General features: G+C 32.6%; 1 protein-coding gene across 1 annotated transcript; it reads left to right on the top strand.

The window, feature by feature from the left end:
- Positions 1,856-7,525, top strand: LOC18592466 (2-oxoisovalerate dehydrogenase subunit alpha 1, mitochondrial). The gene is made up of 9 exons (XM_018126329.1): positions 1,856-2,359; positions 5,184-5,324; positions 5,404-5,586; positions 5,947-6,104; positions 6,215-6,314; positions 6,418-6,529; positions 6,621-6,760; positions 6,881-7,066; positions 7,170-7,525. The coding sequence occupies exons 1-9, from the start codon at positions 2,069-2,071 to the stop codon at positions 7,335-7,337; spliced, it is 1,479 nt and encodes a 492-aa protein (XP_017981818.1). The 5' UTR covers positions 1,856-2,068; the 3' UTR covers positions 7,338-7,525.

Raw genomic sequence — 16,954 nt, forward strand, 5'->3', positions numbered from 1 at the left:
GATGAAAACTAAATGATACCAAAACTTAAGAGAAAATGGTGCTGATAATGTGTTATGGGGTATAAACTGAAAGAACAACTATAAGACAAAGTATTAGTAAATAAGAAAGATCTTATTCAAGTGTGTATTTACAAATGAAGTGAGGAACCTATTTATAGGCTAATAACTCTTAAATCTTAATTTTAATCCAATTTAATCTATATTTAAATCTAAATATATATAATCAAATTTGAGAATTCAAATCGAATTATATTTCTTGTGTTTGACTTGTTGCACTATTTGTCTTGGTATGAACTTTTTGGATTATAATATAATAGATATTCACATATATATTCATAATAAGTTTCAATATTAAAATTATTAATTGATAATGTCAGCAAACAATAGAATGATTTGACTGTTCAACATATGAGCCTTTCACTTTAACTAGCTAATCATGGTTTAAGGGGAAACACAGGAGCTAATTAGAATTCTTTTATCTCTTTTTTTAAATTCTGCTTTGAAGACAATAATCTATTTATTAAATAAATCTTAACAAAATCAATCTTTAAAATTTCATAAAAAAAGACGAAAAAATCGCTTGATATACAGTACTTAAAGATTTGGGATAATCATGCACATGTAAAACAGCCAACGTCAATAAGCTGGCCTCAAGGGTTGATAGGTGCTTATTTGATAGATATCCCAAAATAAGTTTTGATTACTATTTTATAATCCTGTGAGCAAAAGTTTTCGTAAGAAGAAATGTACGTTTTTTGAAGAGGATTATAAAGCAGAACTAATATGGTTCTTGAAAGATGTGATATGTGAGAATAATGAAGACAATTTTATGACTCCTATTGAGCCTACACAATCACAAAGAACCTTGACGTAGTAAAAGGGAAACTAAACTTGTGATTAAAGATACTTTAGTAAATGAAATTTATCAAATAAAACCGTTTGAATCAAATGATGATTCTTTTACATATGAAGAGGCTATGAATAATAAAGATAATACTCAATGACAAATGCCCATGGACTCAATGTATTCCAATAGAACATAAACGAGGATAATGAGGATTGGATGAATGACACATTGTTAAGGAAAACAAACTAACTTATACAAATGCTGTAGGCATATTAAACATGTATACAGGAACTTAAAATGATTATTCAGAAAAAAAAAATATCATGATTCCTGTAAAGAAAACCATTACGTTCTTAAAACAATTTTACCATCTTAAATATAAAAATGTTTATAAATCTAAAATACATTTATATGTACCGTTACAACAATTTTTAAAGGCAACATTATAAGTACTGATCTAATTATTTAAAGACGAGATCCTGCAAAAAATAGTGAATCATACTATTAGCATGTGGGTAGTCCAATCAATAAAAAAAAATGTATGCATCTCTAACTTAAAAAATTAAATTTAAATATCTTTTAATAAAATATATCTTATAAAAAAATACCATGTTTTATAAAAATAAAAATAAAAAGATTATGAGATTTTAGAGAAGAAGAGTATCAAAAGGAGACAAAGGCCACGTGAGTCATGCTGAGCCACTTTTTGTGCAGAAAATGGACGAGCAGTGATGATGTTATTATATATCAGATGAATTAACATAATTTGGCTGTACCTACTGATGTATATGGAGATGGGACTCCATTTTTATCACCCAAGCAAGTGTTGAGTGTATTATCAACTTCTGAATTTACCTTTTCGTAAGGCATAAATTATTGGAATAAACAAATGACTCTACGTTAATTAAGATTGGAACAACACATGTATGACCTGTCATGTCATGTCATGTCAACCAAATTAGGCTAGCATATCTTCTCCCGCCTTCTCGTGTGTTAACAAATTAAACAAAAGATATCTCTTCCACCTCACTTTGCTCTTTTATTATCTTCCAATCCATCCTTGTGTGCTTTCATATTGATTCGTATTCATTTTTTCTTCTTCTTTCTTTACATTTATACATAAATATATATAATCTAGCCAGCTCTCTCTCTCTCTCTATATATATATAGACCCAAAAGAAAAGAAAGCACGAAAACACAAAACCCTTTGTTCCTATTTCCATGGCGATTTGGTGGACAAGATCTTCAAGAACTATCGCCAACCACATCAGGAAATGCATGAATAAAGGTTTCATGGGGGGCGCTGTCGTTAAGCAAAGTTCTTGGAGCTCTACCGTGCAAAGTTGTAGTCTGTCGTCCTTGAGCAGTCACCGGCTTGTTCCTCAGAACTGTAGTTATCTGCATTCATTGCCATGCAACAGGGCTACCCTTTTCTCTCTTCAGCGTTTCAAGTCCACCGTAGCTGAAGGGCAGCTTGATTCGTTTTTCTCTAGCGATAGTGATGATGAACAGGTAACTCTCTTGGCCTGCCTCTTTTTTATTTGCCTTTCTGTGTTTGCATGCGAGTGTGTCTTTTTATTTTTAGTCGGAATTGTACACACCAATTCCACTCGTTGAATCCTTCAAAACAAAATTCCACTGGTGAACTTGTGGTCTAACCATTCGGATAGAAAAACCATCAAAAGGTTTGCTAAGAACATAATTAACTAGCAACACCAACGTAACCAAATTCTAAAAATATGACTAATTTGATTCTTAAAAGTTCTGTTGCTACTCACACACACACAAAAAAAATTATTATAGTAAATTTGGATAGAATAGGCGTAACCCTTTTATATGTATATTGCAACAAAAAAATACACCTTTTTGTATTTTATGTTGGAGAAAGTAGTCTTATTAAATTATAAGTTAAACGTACTCCAAAAAAAAAAATAAGTTGAAGGAGAGAAGATATCTATGCAAGTAGTACATAATAAATTAATTTTTAACGTTATTTGGAAGGAGACTAATCAATACAAAAGTAGCTTAGTAGATCAAATCCCAAAGATAATAATAACCTTTGATGAATAATAATCACTTTTGATGAAAAATGTCTAATAATTTAAAACTCAAGGTTAATAACTTTTAATGAATAATAATGACCTTTTGGTGAATAGTGATGAGTGATGACTAGTTATAAATTTATTTATAAATAAGTATATAAAGTCAAAATTAAATCATTCAAAAAAAAATTTCTTTTTCTATCTTTCTCTTTGAATCAAATTCTTTTTTTTCCCTAAAATTTTAATAAAAAATTTCAAATTTACTATAATATTTTTAGTGCTTTTGTCAAATCTTAGAGATATATATATATATAGTCAATAATCCTATCACTATATGATAAGGACATAATTATCTTAAAGACAATATAAGATTCTAAGTTATACGCATCAAAACACATAAAACCTCTAGATTATATTATTCAAATTATATATAAAGAACATATTAAAATTAGTTACCTATGGCTATGGATGTAAAATATTTTTCTTTTTAAACTTTAAGTTAAAAATTGAAGTGATTATTAAGTAGAAAATTCATACACCTAACTATCCATTGAGACAAAATGCACTGGTCGATGTAGATGAAAGCATGTTATAGGTACAGTAACACGTGAAATGCAAGCAAATAATCGAAGTTGATATTGCCCCACGTGCAAGGGGCGTGAGCCAGAGTGTAATCTGCCAAGGATTTGCTTCGTATCTTTTTTTAAAATTCTTTTCTTCAAACTTAAAAGAAGAAAAACACAATACTCACGCCTATTTGCTTATCCCAAACAAATTGTTTACAGTGAAAGTTTTAAAATTTATAAACAAATCTACGTTATTCATACATATTTTTTTAACGGATTATATCATTAATTTATTATCACATTTCATGAACTAAGTTTCCAAAAAGAAAGAAAAGAAAAAAACAAAACCAAACCTGTGAAACGTGCATGCATGCGTGCATCAAGAAGGAAGCAATCGTTTTCTCACATATGTATTACTTTTATTAAATAGTTTTAATCATCATTTATATTTTTAGAATGTACAAATAGCTTAGGAAAGTTATAAATTATACTTTCAATAATATATTAAAAAATAAATAAATCGAAAAGTAATTGGAACTAACAAACAAGAACAACGTTATCGAAATAGCTTGAGCAATCGAGATTGTCTCAAAAAAGGAAAAGGCGACAAATTAAGGCGAAAGACGTTTCACAGTTGAAGTGGTGGGGACAAAACCAGAAAGGGTGTGGCTTTAGTGTCTTGGTTGATGAATCATGAATGATTCAATGTCCACTTCCCCACTCTTGTTTCTTCTACCACATCAATCCATCATCCTTATCTGCTTCACAATTCTTATCCACAAATTGCACTCATTATTGTTACATCAATACTGCAATGGCCCTCTCTCACCATATTCTCCTCACTTTCAAAATTCCTTGTTCAAATATTATCAAAGCCAACAATTTGAATTTTAGACATATCATATGCCACAAATGAATAAAACAAACGTCACCAACCCATTATTTATTCAATTAATTACTTCAATCGTTGGTATATATATTCTTTCTTAAATGAATTATTTTCAATTTTTTTAAATAAAAAAATTAAATGAGAAAGTGTCCAAGCCTTTAAAAAATAAATTTAACTTAAATTAAATTTACTATTAAAACTTTTTAAAAATATATTATTTATATGTTAACATTTTTAAATATATTCCGCAATTAAAATTAAATATTAATAATTTTCATTAATAAAATAAAATTTTGAGTCCTTAAGGTGAGTCCGAGCCTAAAACAGGATCGATCTATATTGCCTAATACAAGCCATATACAAGGTAAGCAACAAATAAAATTCAAATAAAAGAAAGCAAAGTACAAAAGTGACGATGAAAACAATAGATTAAGTTGAGTTGAGAAAATAGTTAAGAATTACATGCATTAAAAAAAGGGAAAAATAAAATTAACAAAAAAATTTGTTTTTATTATTTATCTTTTGTTCGATTGATATTTTTATTTTTAATTTTTGTTAAAACACTGAATACAAAAAGTAAAAAATGAAAAATGAAAAAAAATCAAAGATAAATATAAACATCCACTAAACGAGCTTATTAAACTAGCTACAAAATAAAGATAACCTTATATAAGTATAATATAGTAGTATTTCTACAGGATAATATTAGAATTAAAGGGTTACGGAGAGACTTTAGCATATTGTCAATGAAATTCGTTACCGAAAATTGCCTACAATCAATAGTATAGATAAGTTCAAGTGAATGTTAATTGTAAAAGTTAAATGTGTTGGCACGGCAGTCACTGGACTTTCCTGGAGGCAAAGTTACATATACTTCGGAAATGAATTTCATCTCAGAATCTTCACACGAGAGAATACCTTGCTATCGGGTCCTGGATGATGATGGAGAGATAATAAATATGGACAGTGATTTGCAACAGGTTCTTTCTTTCTTTCTTTCTTTTTACTTACAAAACTCAAAATATCACGAAATTAAAAGGAAATAAAATAATATAACAGGTAAGCAAGGAAGTTGCAGTAAAAATGTACAGTGACATGGTGACTCTACAAATAATGGACAACATATTCTATGAAGCACAAAGGCAGGGAAGAATATCCTTCTACATGACCTCAGCTGGTGAAGAAGCAATTAACATAGCATCTGCAGCTGCTCTTGGTGAAGAAGACATTATCTTGCCACAGGTTAAACACTAGAGACTTTCAACTTCCAAGTTAAGCTACACTATTATATTATATATATCATTGCAGACAAAAATTACTCCATTTCTCATTTTCCCAAACTCAAATAAAAAACCTAATTAATTTTGGGGGTGATTTGCTTAGTCTGATGTCACTGTCTTAGATGTTGTGTATTCTTTTAAGCCTTAAGGATTTACAGAGTAAGAAAAACAGAGAGAATGTTTTTTGTTATCATTTTGACTTTTGAGATTTTAAGAGCTACACAATTTCATGGGTCACATAATGGAAGTATATTTGACAAAGGATGATATAAAACAGAGGAAGAAAAAGAACTAATGCATTGTTCAATTAATGTCATCCCAGTACCGTGAGCCCGGAGTTTTGTTATGGCGTGGCTTCACACTGCAAGAATTCGCCAACCAGTGCTTTGGTAACAAGGCTGATCATGGAAAAGGCCGGCAGATGCCAATTCATTATGGGTCTAAAGAGCACAATTTCTTCACCATTTCATCCCCTATTGGGTAAGACTTCTAGACCCCATATTAAACTGCTACAATTTGTTTGTGCTGCATAAATTGTCCTCAACTATAATCTTAATTTTAAAAAAAAAATTTCATGTCATGATTTGCAGGACACAACTTCCTCAAGCTGCTGGCATTGCTTATTCTCTTAAGATGGATAACAAAAAAGCATGTGCAGTATCATACATTGGAGATGGTGGCACCAGCGAAGTAAATATACAACAATCTCATACTAGTCACTACATTTTCCAGGAAATCGGATTTTACTTGCTTACTTACTCATAATTTGACTCTTTTTTTTTTTTTTTTGCAGGGAGATTTTCATGCTGGTTTGAACTTTGCAGCAGTTATGGAAGCCCCTGTCATATTTTTCTGTCGCAACAATGGCTGGGCAATCAGTACACATGTATCAGAACAGTTTCGAAGTACATTTTCTTTCCTCATTCTTTTCTAAAAGAGAGCTCCTCTGCCGTTTCCAGCCTTTGAAACTCATGTAGAATTCATTGTCTTTGGCAGGTGATGGCATTGTTGTAAAGGGTGAAGGGTATGGAATTAGAAGCATCAGGGTGGATGGTAATGATGCTCTTGCTGTTTACAGTGCAGTTTCTGCAGCTCGTGAAATGGCTATAAATGAACAGAGACCAATCCTTGTTGAGGTGAGGTCTCACCAGCCATATGACGAAGTGGCAAAAACCTTGCCAATTCAAATCTTTTCCAATGCTAAGGAATTTGTTGGAGTAATTTATTCTGTGTTTAAACTTGGATGTTACTTTCAGGCCCTTACATACAGAATAGGACACCATTCCACGTCTGATGATTCCACCAAGTATCGAGCGCTTGATGAAATTGACTACTGGAAATTGGCTAGAAACCCTGTCAACAGATTTAGATGTTGGGTTCAAAGTAATGGTTGGTGGAGTGAACAACAAGAAACTGAGCTTCGAAAGAGTATCAGGAAACAGGTGAGCACTTCCAACAAGTCTATTTTTTGCTTATAATAATCAAGATTGATTGCCAGACTTTGGATTATTGTTATTTTTCTAAAACATTGGAAACTTCCTGCAGTTATTACAAGCAATTCAGGTGGCAGAGAAAACAGAGAAGCCTCCACTTACAGAGTTATTCTCTGATGTCTATGATCATCTACCATCTAACCTTCAGGAACAAGAGAAACAACTCACAGAAACTATCAGCAGACATCCAAAAGACTACCCTTCTGATGTTTCTGTCTAGATTTTCTTCACCTTATTAAAGGAGGGGGGGGGGGGGGGGAAGACACTAAGGTTGTTTTCTCAATGTATGAGGGGTGAAGCTGTAAAATTTCCATCTCAATTCTCAAGACTGCTATGTGTACAAGTATTGTGACGATGTCAATGAAGCATTATCCAGGTTTAATGCATGTGCTTTTGGCATTTCTTTGAGCAAGAATCCTGGAGGCTTTTCATCTTAAGGAGACGTACCAGAATCAAAGCACTATCTAATGGTTGGTAATTGCAGAAAACCCCTGGAATTCGTATTGAGAACTGCGGAAATTTTGCATAAATTCGTGTTGGCTACCCAAGCGTGCAGTTTTGTCCACTGATGAAACTTGTTTAAAAAATATATAAACAAGCAAAGAACATGCTATACCGAGGAATTAACAATAAATGAGGGACAATGTGCATAGAACAAGTTCAATGGTAAGAAGACAAACGATGGTCCAAAGTAGGCAATTTTTATATGTTTTCCTTAACTATTGAAACAATAAAATAAATATAATTGAAATCCAGTTCTAAAACCCGATTATTATCGCTTGCGAAGGTAGGTGTTAATTAACACTACACATTCAAACTCAGGGATTAGGATTATATATGTGGCTGTAAATGCATTATAATTCATAAATGTTTTAGTCAAAGAGTTAGATTCAAATTTTCTATTTCTCGTAAAGATAAAAATCAAAACTTGTCCAAAACTAACCAAAATTGAATATTCTGTTACGTAATAAGTTACATAATTCAGAAAAAACAAAAGAATATTCTATAGAATTTTCTTGCTATTAATTTTTACCTTTTTTTTTTACTTAAAATAGAAGTAAAATGTTAAAAACAAGTTGAAAGATAAGTAGTACAAGTATTTGGTCTTAACCTTTCTTTTTGGAGTTAGCCTTTATTACACTGGTAAAAGTTGTATTCTTCCTTGGACTAATATATAAAGCATGGTTATTCTTTTTACTATTTACTTCTAAAAAAAATTACTCAAAAGTAAAAGTAAATGATAGAAAGAAAAGGTAATTATAATTAAAAAATGAAAAAAAAATAATTAAAACGCAGTACCAGTTCTAATATAGTTGTCTATATGAAAATAAAAATCATGTATTTTATCCTCCAAAAGCTTATTTTTAATATTCTGAAAGTAAAAAAGGCAAATAAAACTAATAAGAAACCTAAGTCGACATGCATACACGGTATACCAACTTATTTTTAATATTCTGAAAGTAAAAAAGGCAAATAAAACTAACAAGAAACCTAAGTCGACATGCATATACGGTATACCAACTTATTATCATATTACCAATCTTTAAAATGTTTATCAAATATGTAATAAATCCTCGACATCATATATCTATTATTTTTTCTTCTTCTTTAAGAACGTTTGCCTCCTTTGATCCTTTCCTCCTTGTTGTATTACAAAAACTAAATTTTACAACTAATTAAAAATTCATTTGATTAAATTATTTTATTTATTTATTATTATTTGTTCAATGAAAGATTAGATTTTATTAATTATCATGAAATTGACGATACATTATATTGACTTAGTCAAGTAACAAGGAAGAGAGAACGCCAGTGCGGTCAAGCATCTCACAACACACCTAAGGAACACATTACAAAAATCCAAATCACCGCATTACGAAGGACCATAACGAAAACAGGATATCCACTATTGATCCTTCCCACATTTACACCCAAATAGATCTTACAACATATTAAACAGATATTAAAAACCGCAAAGCATACACTTGTTAACAAGTAAGCCCTTCCATAGTTAGCAGTTCATAACTATAAGCCATTATCAAACCAGAAGTATCACACTCCACACATACACAAAATAACGCAGTCATTCAACAATACCACTCAGAAATCTCATACTCCTTCAACTGGAAACACACTAAGGCACAGCCATCCAACCCCAAACATCAACCATTGCACAAATAAGACTGAAACGTGGTCTGGCGTACTCTACACACCTAGCACATCATAATAACACCATTATCAACAGATAGATATCAGAAAGGGAATGGTTGGTGAAAACAAAGAGAGGGGAATTGTGGAAACTTCATAGGGATGTGGAAAGAGAATGGCATCAGAAATTGTGAAGTGGCATGTGGAGGGTGATAGGAATACTAGTTTTTTCTACTCAATGGCATCCTCTAGAAGATCAAACTTCATCCCTGTATTAAAATGGAGGATCAAATTATTGAGGAACCCCAACTGATCAAGGAGAAGATTGCATATTACTTTGAGATGATTTGTAAGGAAGATAGAGTGGCTGGAGTTAGAAAGATGAGAGGTAATTTTAAAGTCCTTGAGAGAGGTAAAGCAAAGGAGTTGGAACAGGGGTTTATAGAGGTAGAGGTATGGGAAGCCATTGATTCGTGTGATGGGAATAAAGCACCGGGACGGGATGGATTCAACCTTAATTTTTTCAAGAAACAATAGCAAGTGATTAAGGAGTTAATGAGCTTCATGGTTAAATTTTTTGAGACTGGGAATATTGACGGATATGTAAATGCCACTTTTATCACCCTTTATCTCCAAATGAAGTTCCCCAAAATCCATTAGGGACTATTAGGCTATCAGTCTAGTTGAGAGTATTTACAAGATCATTGCTAAGGTACTAGCTAATAGACTGAGGAAGGTCATAGGAGAGGGAATGAATTACACTGATTTACTGTATACTAAAAGGTTGCCAAAAAACCCTTTGACTTTCCTAACAATGGGATGGCCATGATACATTACTAGATGCCAAACTTGGTCTATGGAATTGAATTAACTAATTTAATAAAAATTATAATTCAAGTCCATTGCCAATATATTAGGAACCTAATGGGTCACACACAATAAGTTGCATTATGAATTAAATTATGAGTGTGATGATTTAGGTTGGACTTAAATCATACACTAGGTTTTAACTTCTAAAGACTTAATTAAAATAGTTTAAGTAAGTATATGTAGAAAATTTTAAGCTAAACTAATTCCAGAGAAATTTGAAGAAAGCTTGAAGAACAAAGAGGAAAACGAAAATAGGGATGAAGACATCAAATCTGAGAATCACAATCCACTCACAATAACTGTTACTTTACAAGTATTTATAATCACCTAAAACCATTCAATCCTTTGATTCAGCCTTGGAAGACTTAATCTGAGAGGATTTTTCTAGACATAAACAACTTGTCTTTGTTTTTTGTGTTGTGGTAATTGTAACTAAACCACCCAGCACACTACCTAGTAAACATAGCTATTAAGCCTACAACAAAAGACTCAAATGACACATACATCCTCTTTTACTATGTTAATTACAAGAGTTTAAAAACAACAGGACTCGTTAGTGTTTAGTAAATCAGCGGCAAACTAAAAACGATCCCGTGTTGAGAATCTTCTTCAACCTTCAATTTCTAGCTGGTTCTAGCCACATATTTAACCAGATTGGGAATCAGTACTTCAACATAGCCCTATGATTCATAATTTGGTGAACTCCAAGACACGATCTGAGATGCTCAAACCTTTCTCTTCCCAAGCTCTTGGTAAAAATGTCAACCAACTAGTTTTTTGTCTTGTAGTGTTTCAACTCAACTTCATTCTCTTTTACAGCTTCTCCAAGGCATGATATTTGACCCTGATATGTTTAGTTCTCCCATATGGAACTGGATTTATAGCAATTGAAATAGCAGACAAATTGTCAACACATATCAGAGTGCCTTAACTTTGTTCAAATCCTAAATCCAACAACACTTTCCTCAACCACAATGCATGATTTGCAGCTGCAACACAAGCAATGTATTCTGCTTCACCATGGACAGAGCTACAACTTGTTCCTTTCTTAAATTCAGGGCAAAAATAGCACTCCCAAAAGAAAAACAAAATCCTCATGTACTTTTAGAATCATCCAATAACCCCACCCAATCACTATCATAATAGCCTATAAGATTACCACTGTCTTGTTTAACATAAGTCAAGCCAAAGTTTAGAGTTTCTTTGACATACCTTAGAATCTGTTTGGCAGCTGTGAAGTGTATTTGTGAAGGTTCTTGCATAAACCTTGACAACAAACAGGTTGCAAACGTTATGTCTGGCTTGGTAGCAGACAAGTATAGGAGAGATCCAATAATGCTTCTGTAAATCTATGCATTGGCCTTGGTAGAACCATTTTCTTTGCTAAACTTAGCTCTAATAATGATAAGAGTGCTTACCACCTTAAACAAGCTCATATTAAACCTTTTCAACAGGTCCTTAACATACTTAGCTTGATGCAAGAAAATCTGTCCTGTAGCTTGTTGCACTTCCATCCCCAAAATATAGCTCATCTCCCTCAAGTCAGTTATTTCAAATTCCTTCATCATCTGAATTTTAAAATCAGCTAGGTAACTAATTTCAAGACCAGTAAGTAGTAAGTCATCTACATAAAGAGCCACAACAAATAAGACTTTCCCATCTAATTTCTTCACATATAAAGTGGACTCATTGATACTTTTTTGAAGTCCTTGGTCTTTGAAATACTTGTCTACCTTGTCATACCAGGCTCTATGAGCTTGTTTTAGGCTATATAGGGCTTTTATCAGTTTACAAACCTTACCTTCAGAATTCTGCTATTCATATCCCTCAGTTTGATCTACACAAATGTCTTCAATCAAATAGCCATTTAGAAAAGTTGATTTGACATATAGATGAAATAACTTCCATTCTTCTTTGGTTAATAGTGCTACAAGCATTCTTATTGTGTTGAGTCTGGCCACAAGAGCATAAGTTTCCAAGTAATAAGCCCCATACACCTGAGCATACCCTTTGACCACTAGTCTGGCTTTATACTTATTTATAGAACCATCAAGATTTAATTTGGTTCTATAAATCCGCTTAATTCCAATCACATTTTTGTTAGAAGATTTATCAACTAATGTCCAAGTACCATTCTTGATGATCATTGACATTTCAGCATCCATAGTAGCCTTCCACTTACTGTCTAAAATAGCTTTTTTGAAACTTGTTGGTTCTGAAATAGCCACATTGCATCTACTATAGATATCTTCAAGACTCCTAGTTTTTCTTACCATTTTTTATTTATCTTCAATGTTTGAGTCATCACTAGAACTAACTTGTATTGATTCTTCATCTAGAGTGATCATTTTCTTCAAGCTGTTAGATATTCCTTTTTCCCAATTCCAATACTGTCCTTCATCAAATCTGACATTTCTATTGATCTCAATCCTTTTAGCTTCAATATTGTAGATTCTATACCGCTTTGAAACTTCACTATAGCCAACTAATATAGCCACATTAGCCTTGGAGTCAAACTTGGATATTTTCTCATTAAGTATTTTTGAGTAACACAAGCAGCCAGATGTCTTCATGTGTGAAATAGATGGCTTGTATCCAAACCACATTTCAAATGGGGTTTTATGCTCCAATACCCCTATGTATGACCTATTCAAGATGTAATTGGACATATTTACTAACTCAGCCCAAAACTCTTTAAGTAAATGCACTTGGTAGAGTAAGCATCTGCCCATTTTTGCAAGTGTTTTGTTCTTTTTTTCAGCTTTCCCATTCTGCTAAGGGCTGTATGTAACTGTGAGTTGATGTTGAACCCCAAATTCTGTCAAAAAGTTCTCGAACTCTTCTAAAGTTTACTCTCTCTCATTATCACTCCTAAGTGTTTTGATTTGCATACTAGAGTAATCTCAGCATGTGCCTTGAATTTCCTAAACTTTCTCAAGGCCTCAGATTTGAGCTTCATGAAGTATACCCACCAGTATTTAGTCAAGTCATCTATAAATAGGATATGGTACTTACTCCCACCTAGAGATGGTGTTCTCATTGGCCCACAAATGTCAGTGTGAATCAATTCCAGCTTTATAGTAGTCTTTCCCTTACTAACCTTAGGAAATGGCATTTTAGTCTGTTTTCCAAATTGACAAATAGAACACAGTTTATTTGGCTTAGTTATCTTGGGCAGACCTTTCACTAACTCATTTGAAGCCATAGCTGTCAGTGAATTATAATTCACATGACCCAATCTGTTGTGCCATATTTCAGATAAATCATATTCATTATACAAGGCTATGTAGGAAGATTTAGCCAAGTTCACAAGATAACAGTTATTTTTCATCTCAATAGTGAACATTTCATCTCCACAAGGATCAACCACTGTACAATAGTTTTCTTTGAACAATAAAGCATACTTATCTCTAGCTAATTGTCCAACTCTAAGCAAGTTGTGATTTGTTTCAGGAACATAATGCACATTGTGAATGATTTTCAAACCAAATTCAATCTCTACAATCACTGTCCCTACTCCAAGTATTTTCATAAATTCACCATTTCCTATTTTCACTTTAGAACTGTAATTGGTATCTAACTGGGAGAATAAATTTCTGTTACTTGTCAAGTGATGAGAGCAAGCACTATCCAATAACCAGATGCTTGATTTGGTAGAATCTTCACCCATTTTAGCCATGAACAGAACCTCTTCAGTCTCCTCAGTTTGCTCAGCTACATCAGCTTGATCTTTTGTTACTAACTTCTTGGCCTTGCACACTTTTTCTACATGACCCATCTGTTGACAAGCCCTGCACTTGACATTTAGCGTGTACCAATAGTATTTTGCTATGTGATTTCTTTTTTTACAATTGGGACAATGAGGATACTTGTCAGTTGCTTTACCCTTCTTTCCCTCTTCAACTTTGCTACCTTTTCCATCATTATTCTTTGAGCTATTTTCTTTCACTTTCAAGCCCTTTGTTCTTGCCACTAAGGCACTCTCAACAAAGTTTTCACCTCTAAGCGCTCTTCTCTGCTCCTGGGCTAATAAAGCATTGATGAACTCATTAATAGAAATCCTAGTTAAGTCCTTTGAGTCTTCAAGGGAGGAGATCTTTGCTTCAAATCTCTCAAATACTGACTAGGATTTTGTTAACAATTATTTTGTCACTGACTTCCTCTCCAAGCTGTCTGAGTTGATTCACAAGCTTTAAAAGCTGGTCAGTATAGTCTTAAATGCCTTCATGTTCCTTCATTTTCATCAGCTCAAATTATCTTGAGATATTCAACACTTGCATAGATCTTGTTCCATCACTGCCTTGATACTCTTCCTTCAAATTATCCTAGACCTTTTTTGAATCCTCATAGTTCATTAATTTTGCAAAAATTATTTCTAAAATAGCTGATTAAGGGTAGATAAGGGCTTTATATTGCTTAGCCATTTCTTCACTGTGTTGCTTGATTTGGGCTAAAGTAGGATTGGCATGCCTTTGTACTGGTATCTCACTAGACTCTACCATATCCCACAAGTCAAAAGCCTTAAGATAGGAGCACATTTTGACTGCCCAAAAAATATAATTATCACCAGAGAAGATCGGAGGAGCAGCTGCACCGAAATCGGTTGTAGCCATTGGGTTGAATTAAGAAAATCAATTGAAGACTTTGCAAAAGATTTTGATCACAGGTCCTCTAATAAATGATGCTTTGATACCATGTAGAAGATTTTAAGCTAAACTAATTCTGGAGAAATTTGAAGAAAGCTTGAAGAATAAAGAAGAAAATGAAAACAAGGATGAAGACATCAAATCTGAGAATCACAAGTATTTATAATCACCTAAAACCATTCAATCATTTGATTCAGCCTTGGAAGACTTAATCTAAGAGGATTTTTCTAGACACAAACAACGTGCCTTTGTTTCCTGTGTTGTGGTAACTGTAACTAAACCACCTAGTACACTACCCAGTAAACGTGGCTGTTAAGCCTACAACAAAAGACTCAAATGACACATACATCCTATTTTACTATGTTAATTACAAGAGTTTAAAAATGATAGAACTCATTAGTGTTTAGTAAATCAGTAGCAAAATAAAAACGATCCCGTGTTGGGAATTTTCTTCAACTTTCAATTTTCAGCTAGTTTTAGCCAAATATTTAACCAGATTGGGAATCAATGCTTCAACAGTATAAGGCCAATATTATAATTAGTTATAATATTAAAGCCTTAATTGCAAACAAATAAAGTAAATTGAATTTAATTTTAATTTACAAGGACTTAATTAAAAAAAGTATAATTAAGTGTTGTGCCAATATTATAAGGGGTCATAATATTGAGGCCTTATTTGCAATTGAAGAAATTAATTAACCTAGATATAAATTTCACTTTTCAGCTACTTTTCATAATAATAAGTGAAACACACAAGTGATAACTTATATCATAGAGTTATCACAAGTTAGGTTTTTGAGTCGTTAGAAAACTAACAAGAAAGCTTAATCGGACACTTTCTTGGGTGACTTGAAAAATAGTTTTTCAACTTTGTGATTTGGCTAGGAGAAGTGTGATTATGTGGAGAGGACAAGTTGTTGTCCACCTTGCTAGCACAAAGGCATAGTTGAGAAAGCTCCCTCTTTGCGAAGGTTCAAGTGCAATCGTGTATGCAACTATAAAAGGCCAAGCATTTGAATGGCTCAAGTTATTTGTTCCCTTTGTGGTGTTCATGGGTTGGATAAGGAAGAGGTACCATCATGATAGCCACATCACTTAGTAAAGGTAATGTTATTTTTTTAATTACTTCTCTTCTAGTTTTGTTTGTATTAAAACCACTAAGGTGATCCATAGGTGGTAACATGGCATGGTATGTTTAAATTTAATTTTTCATTGCGTATGATAATTGTTATCTTTGAGTTTCATGGCATTCCAACAAAACAAGTGCTCATTATTCACCACAACAAAATGGATTGGCTGAAAGAAAAAAAATAGAACTTTGATTAACATGACAAATGCTCTATTATTGAATGCACATCTATCTCATGATTTATAGAGTAAGGCTTTATTAACAGCATGTCATATACTAAATAGAGTTCCTTCCAATACTATTAAGATTTCACCTTATGAATTTTGGAATGGAAGAAAACCAAACTTGAAATATCTTAAAGTGTGGGGTGCTTGGCCTTTTATAAAGTTCCTAAATCATAGAGAACAAAGCTTGAACCTAGAGCAATGAAAGGTATTTTTGTTAGATATGCTCAACATTCTAAAGCATATAGAATTTTAGATTTACAATCAGATGTTATTGTAAAGTCTATACATGTTAAGTTTATTGAAAATAAATTTTTGTATAACTCTAATAATAAGTTTGATTGTGAACAAAATGTCTTCATTCCAAGTTGTGACCAAAGTGATATGATTTCTCATGATACATCTAGTAAAAAAAAAGGATGATACTCAAATTGAGCCTAGAAGAAGTCAAAGAGCCAAAAAAAGAAAGCATTTAGATCCAAATTTCGTTTACTCGCAAGCATTAGTATTCCTTGTGGAAGGAAGTGGAACCAAAATGTATAAAAAAATACCTATTTTATTAAATGTTAAAAATGATCCAAAAACATTTAAAAAAACTATGTCTTCAGGGGATGTAGCGTTTTGGAAAGAAACAATAAATGATGAAAAGGATTCAACCTTGTCAAACAGAACATGGGTTTTGGTTGATCTTCCTCCTAGATCAAAAACCTATAGGCTATAAATGGGTATTTAGAAGAAAATATAACACAGATGGTTTGGTGCAAACTTTTAAAGCTAGAATAGTTGCTAAAGGTTTCACATAAAAAAAGCATTGATTATT

The sequence above is a fragment of the Theobroma cacao genome, chromosome 8 (assembly GCF_000208745.1).
Source record: "Theobroma cacao cultivar B97-61/B2 chromosome 8, Criollo_cocoa_genome_V2, whole genome shotgun sequence".
Lineage (NCBI taxonomy): Eukaryota > Viridiplantae > Streptophyta > Magnoliopsida > Malvales > Malvaceae > Theobroma > Theobroma cacao.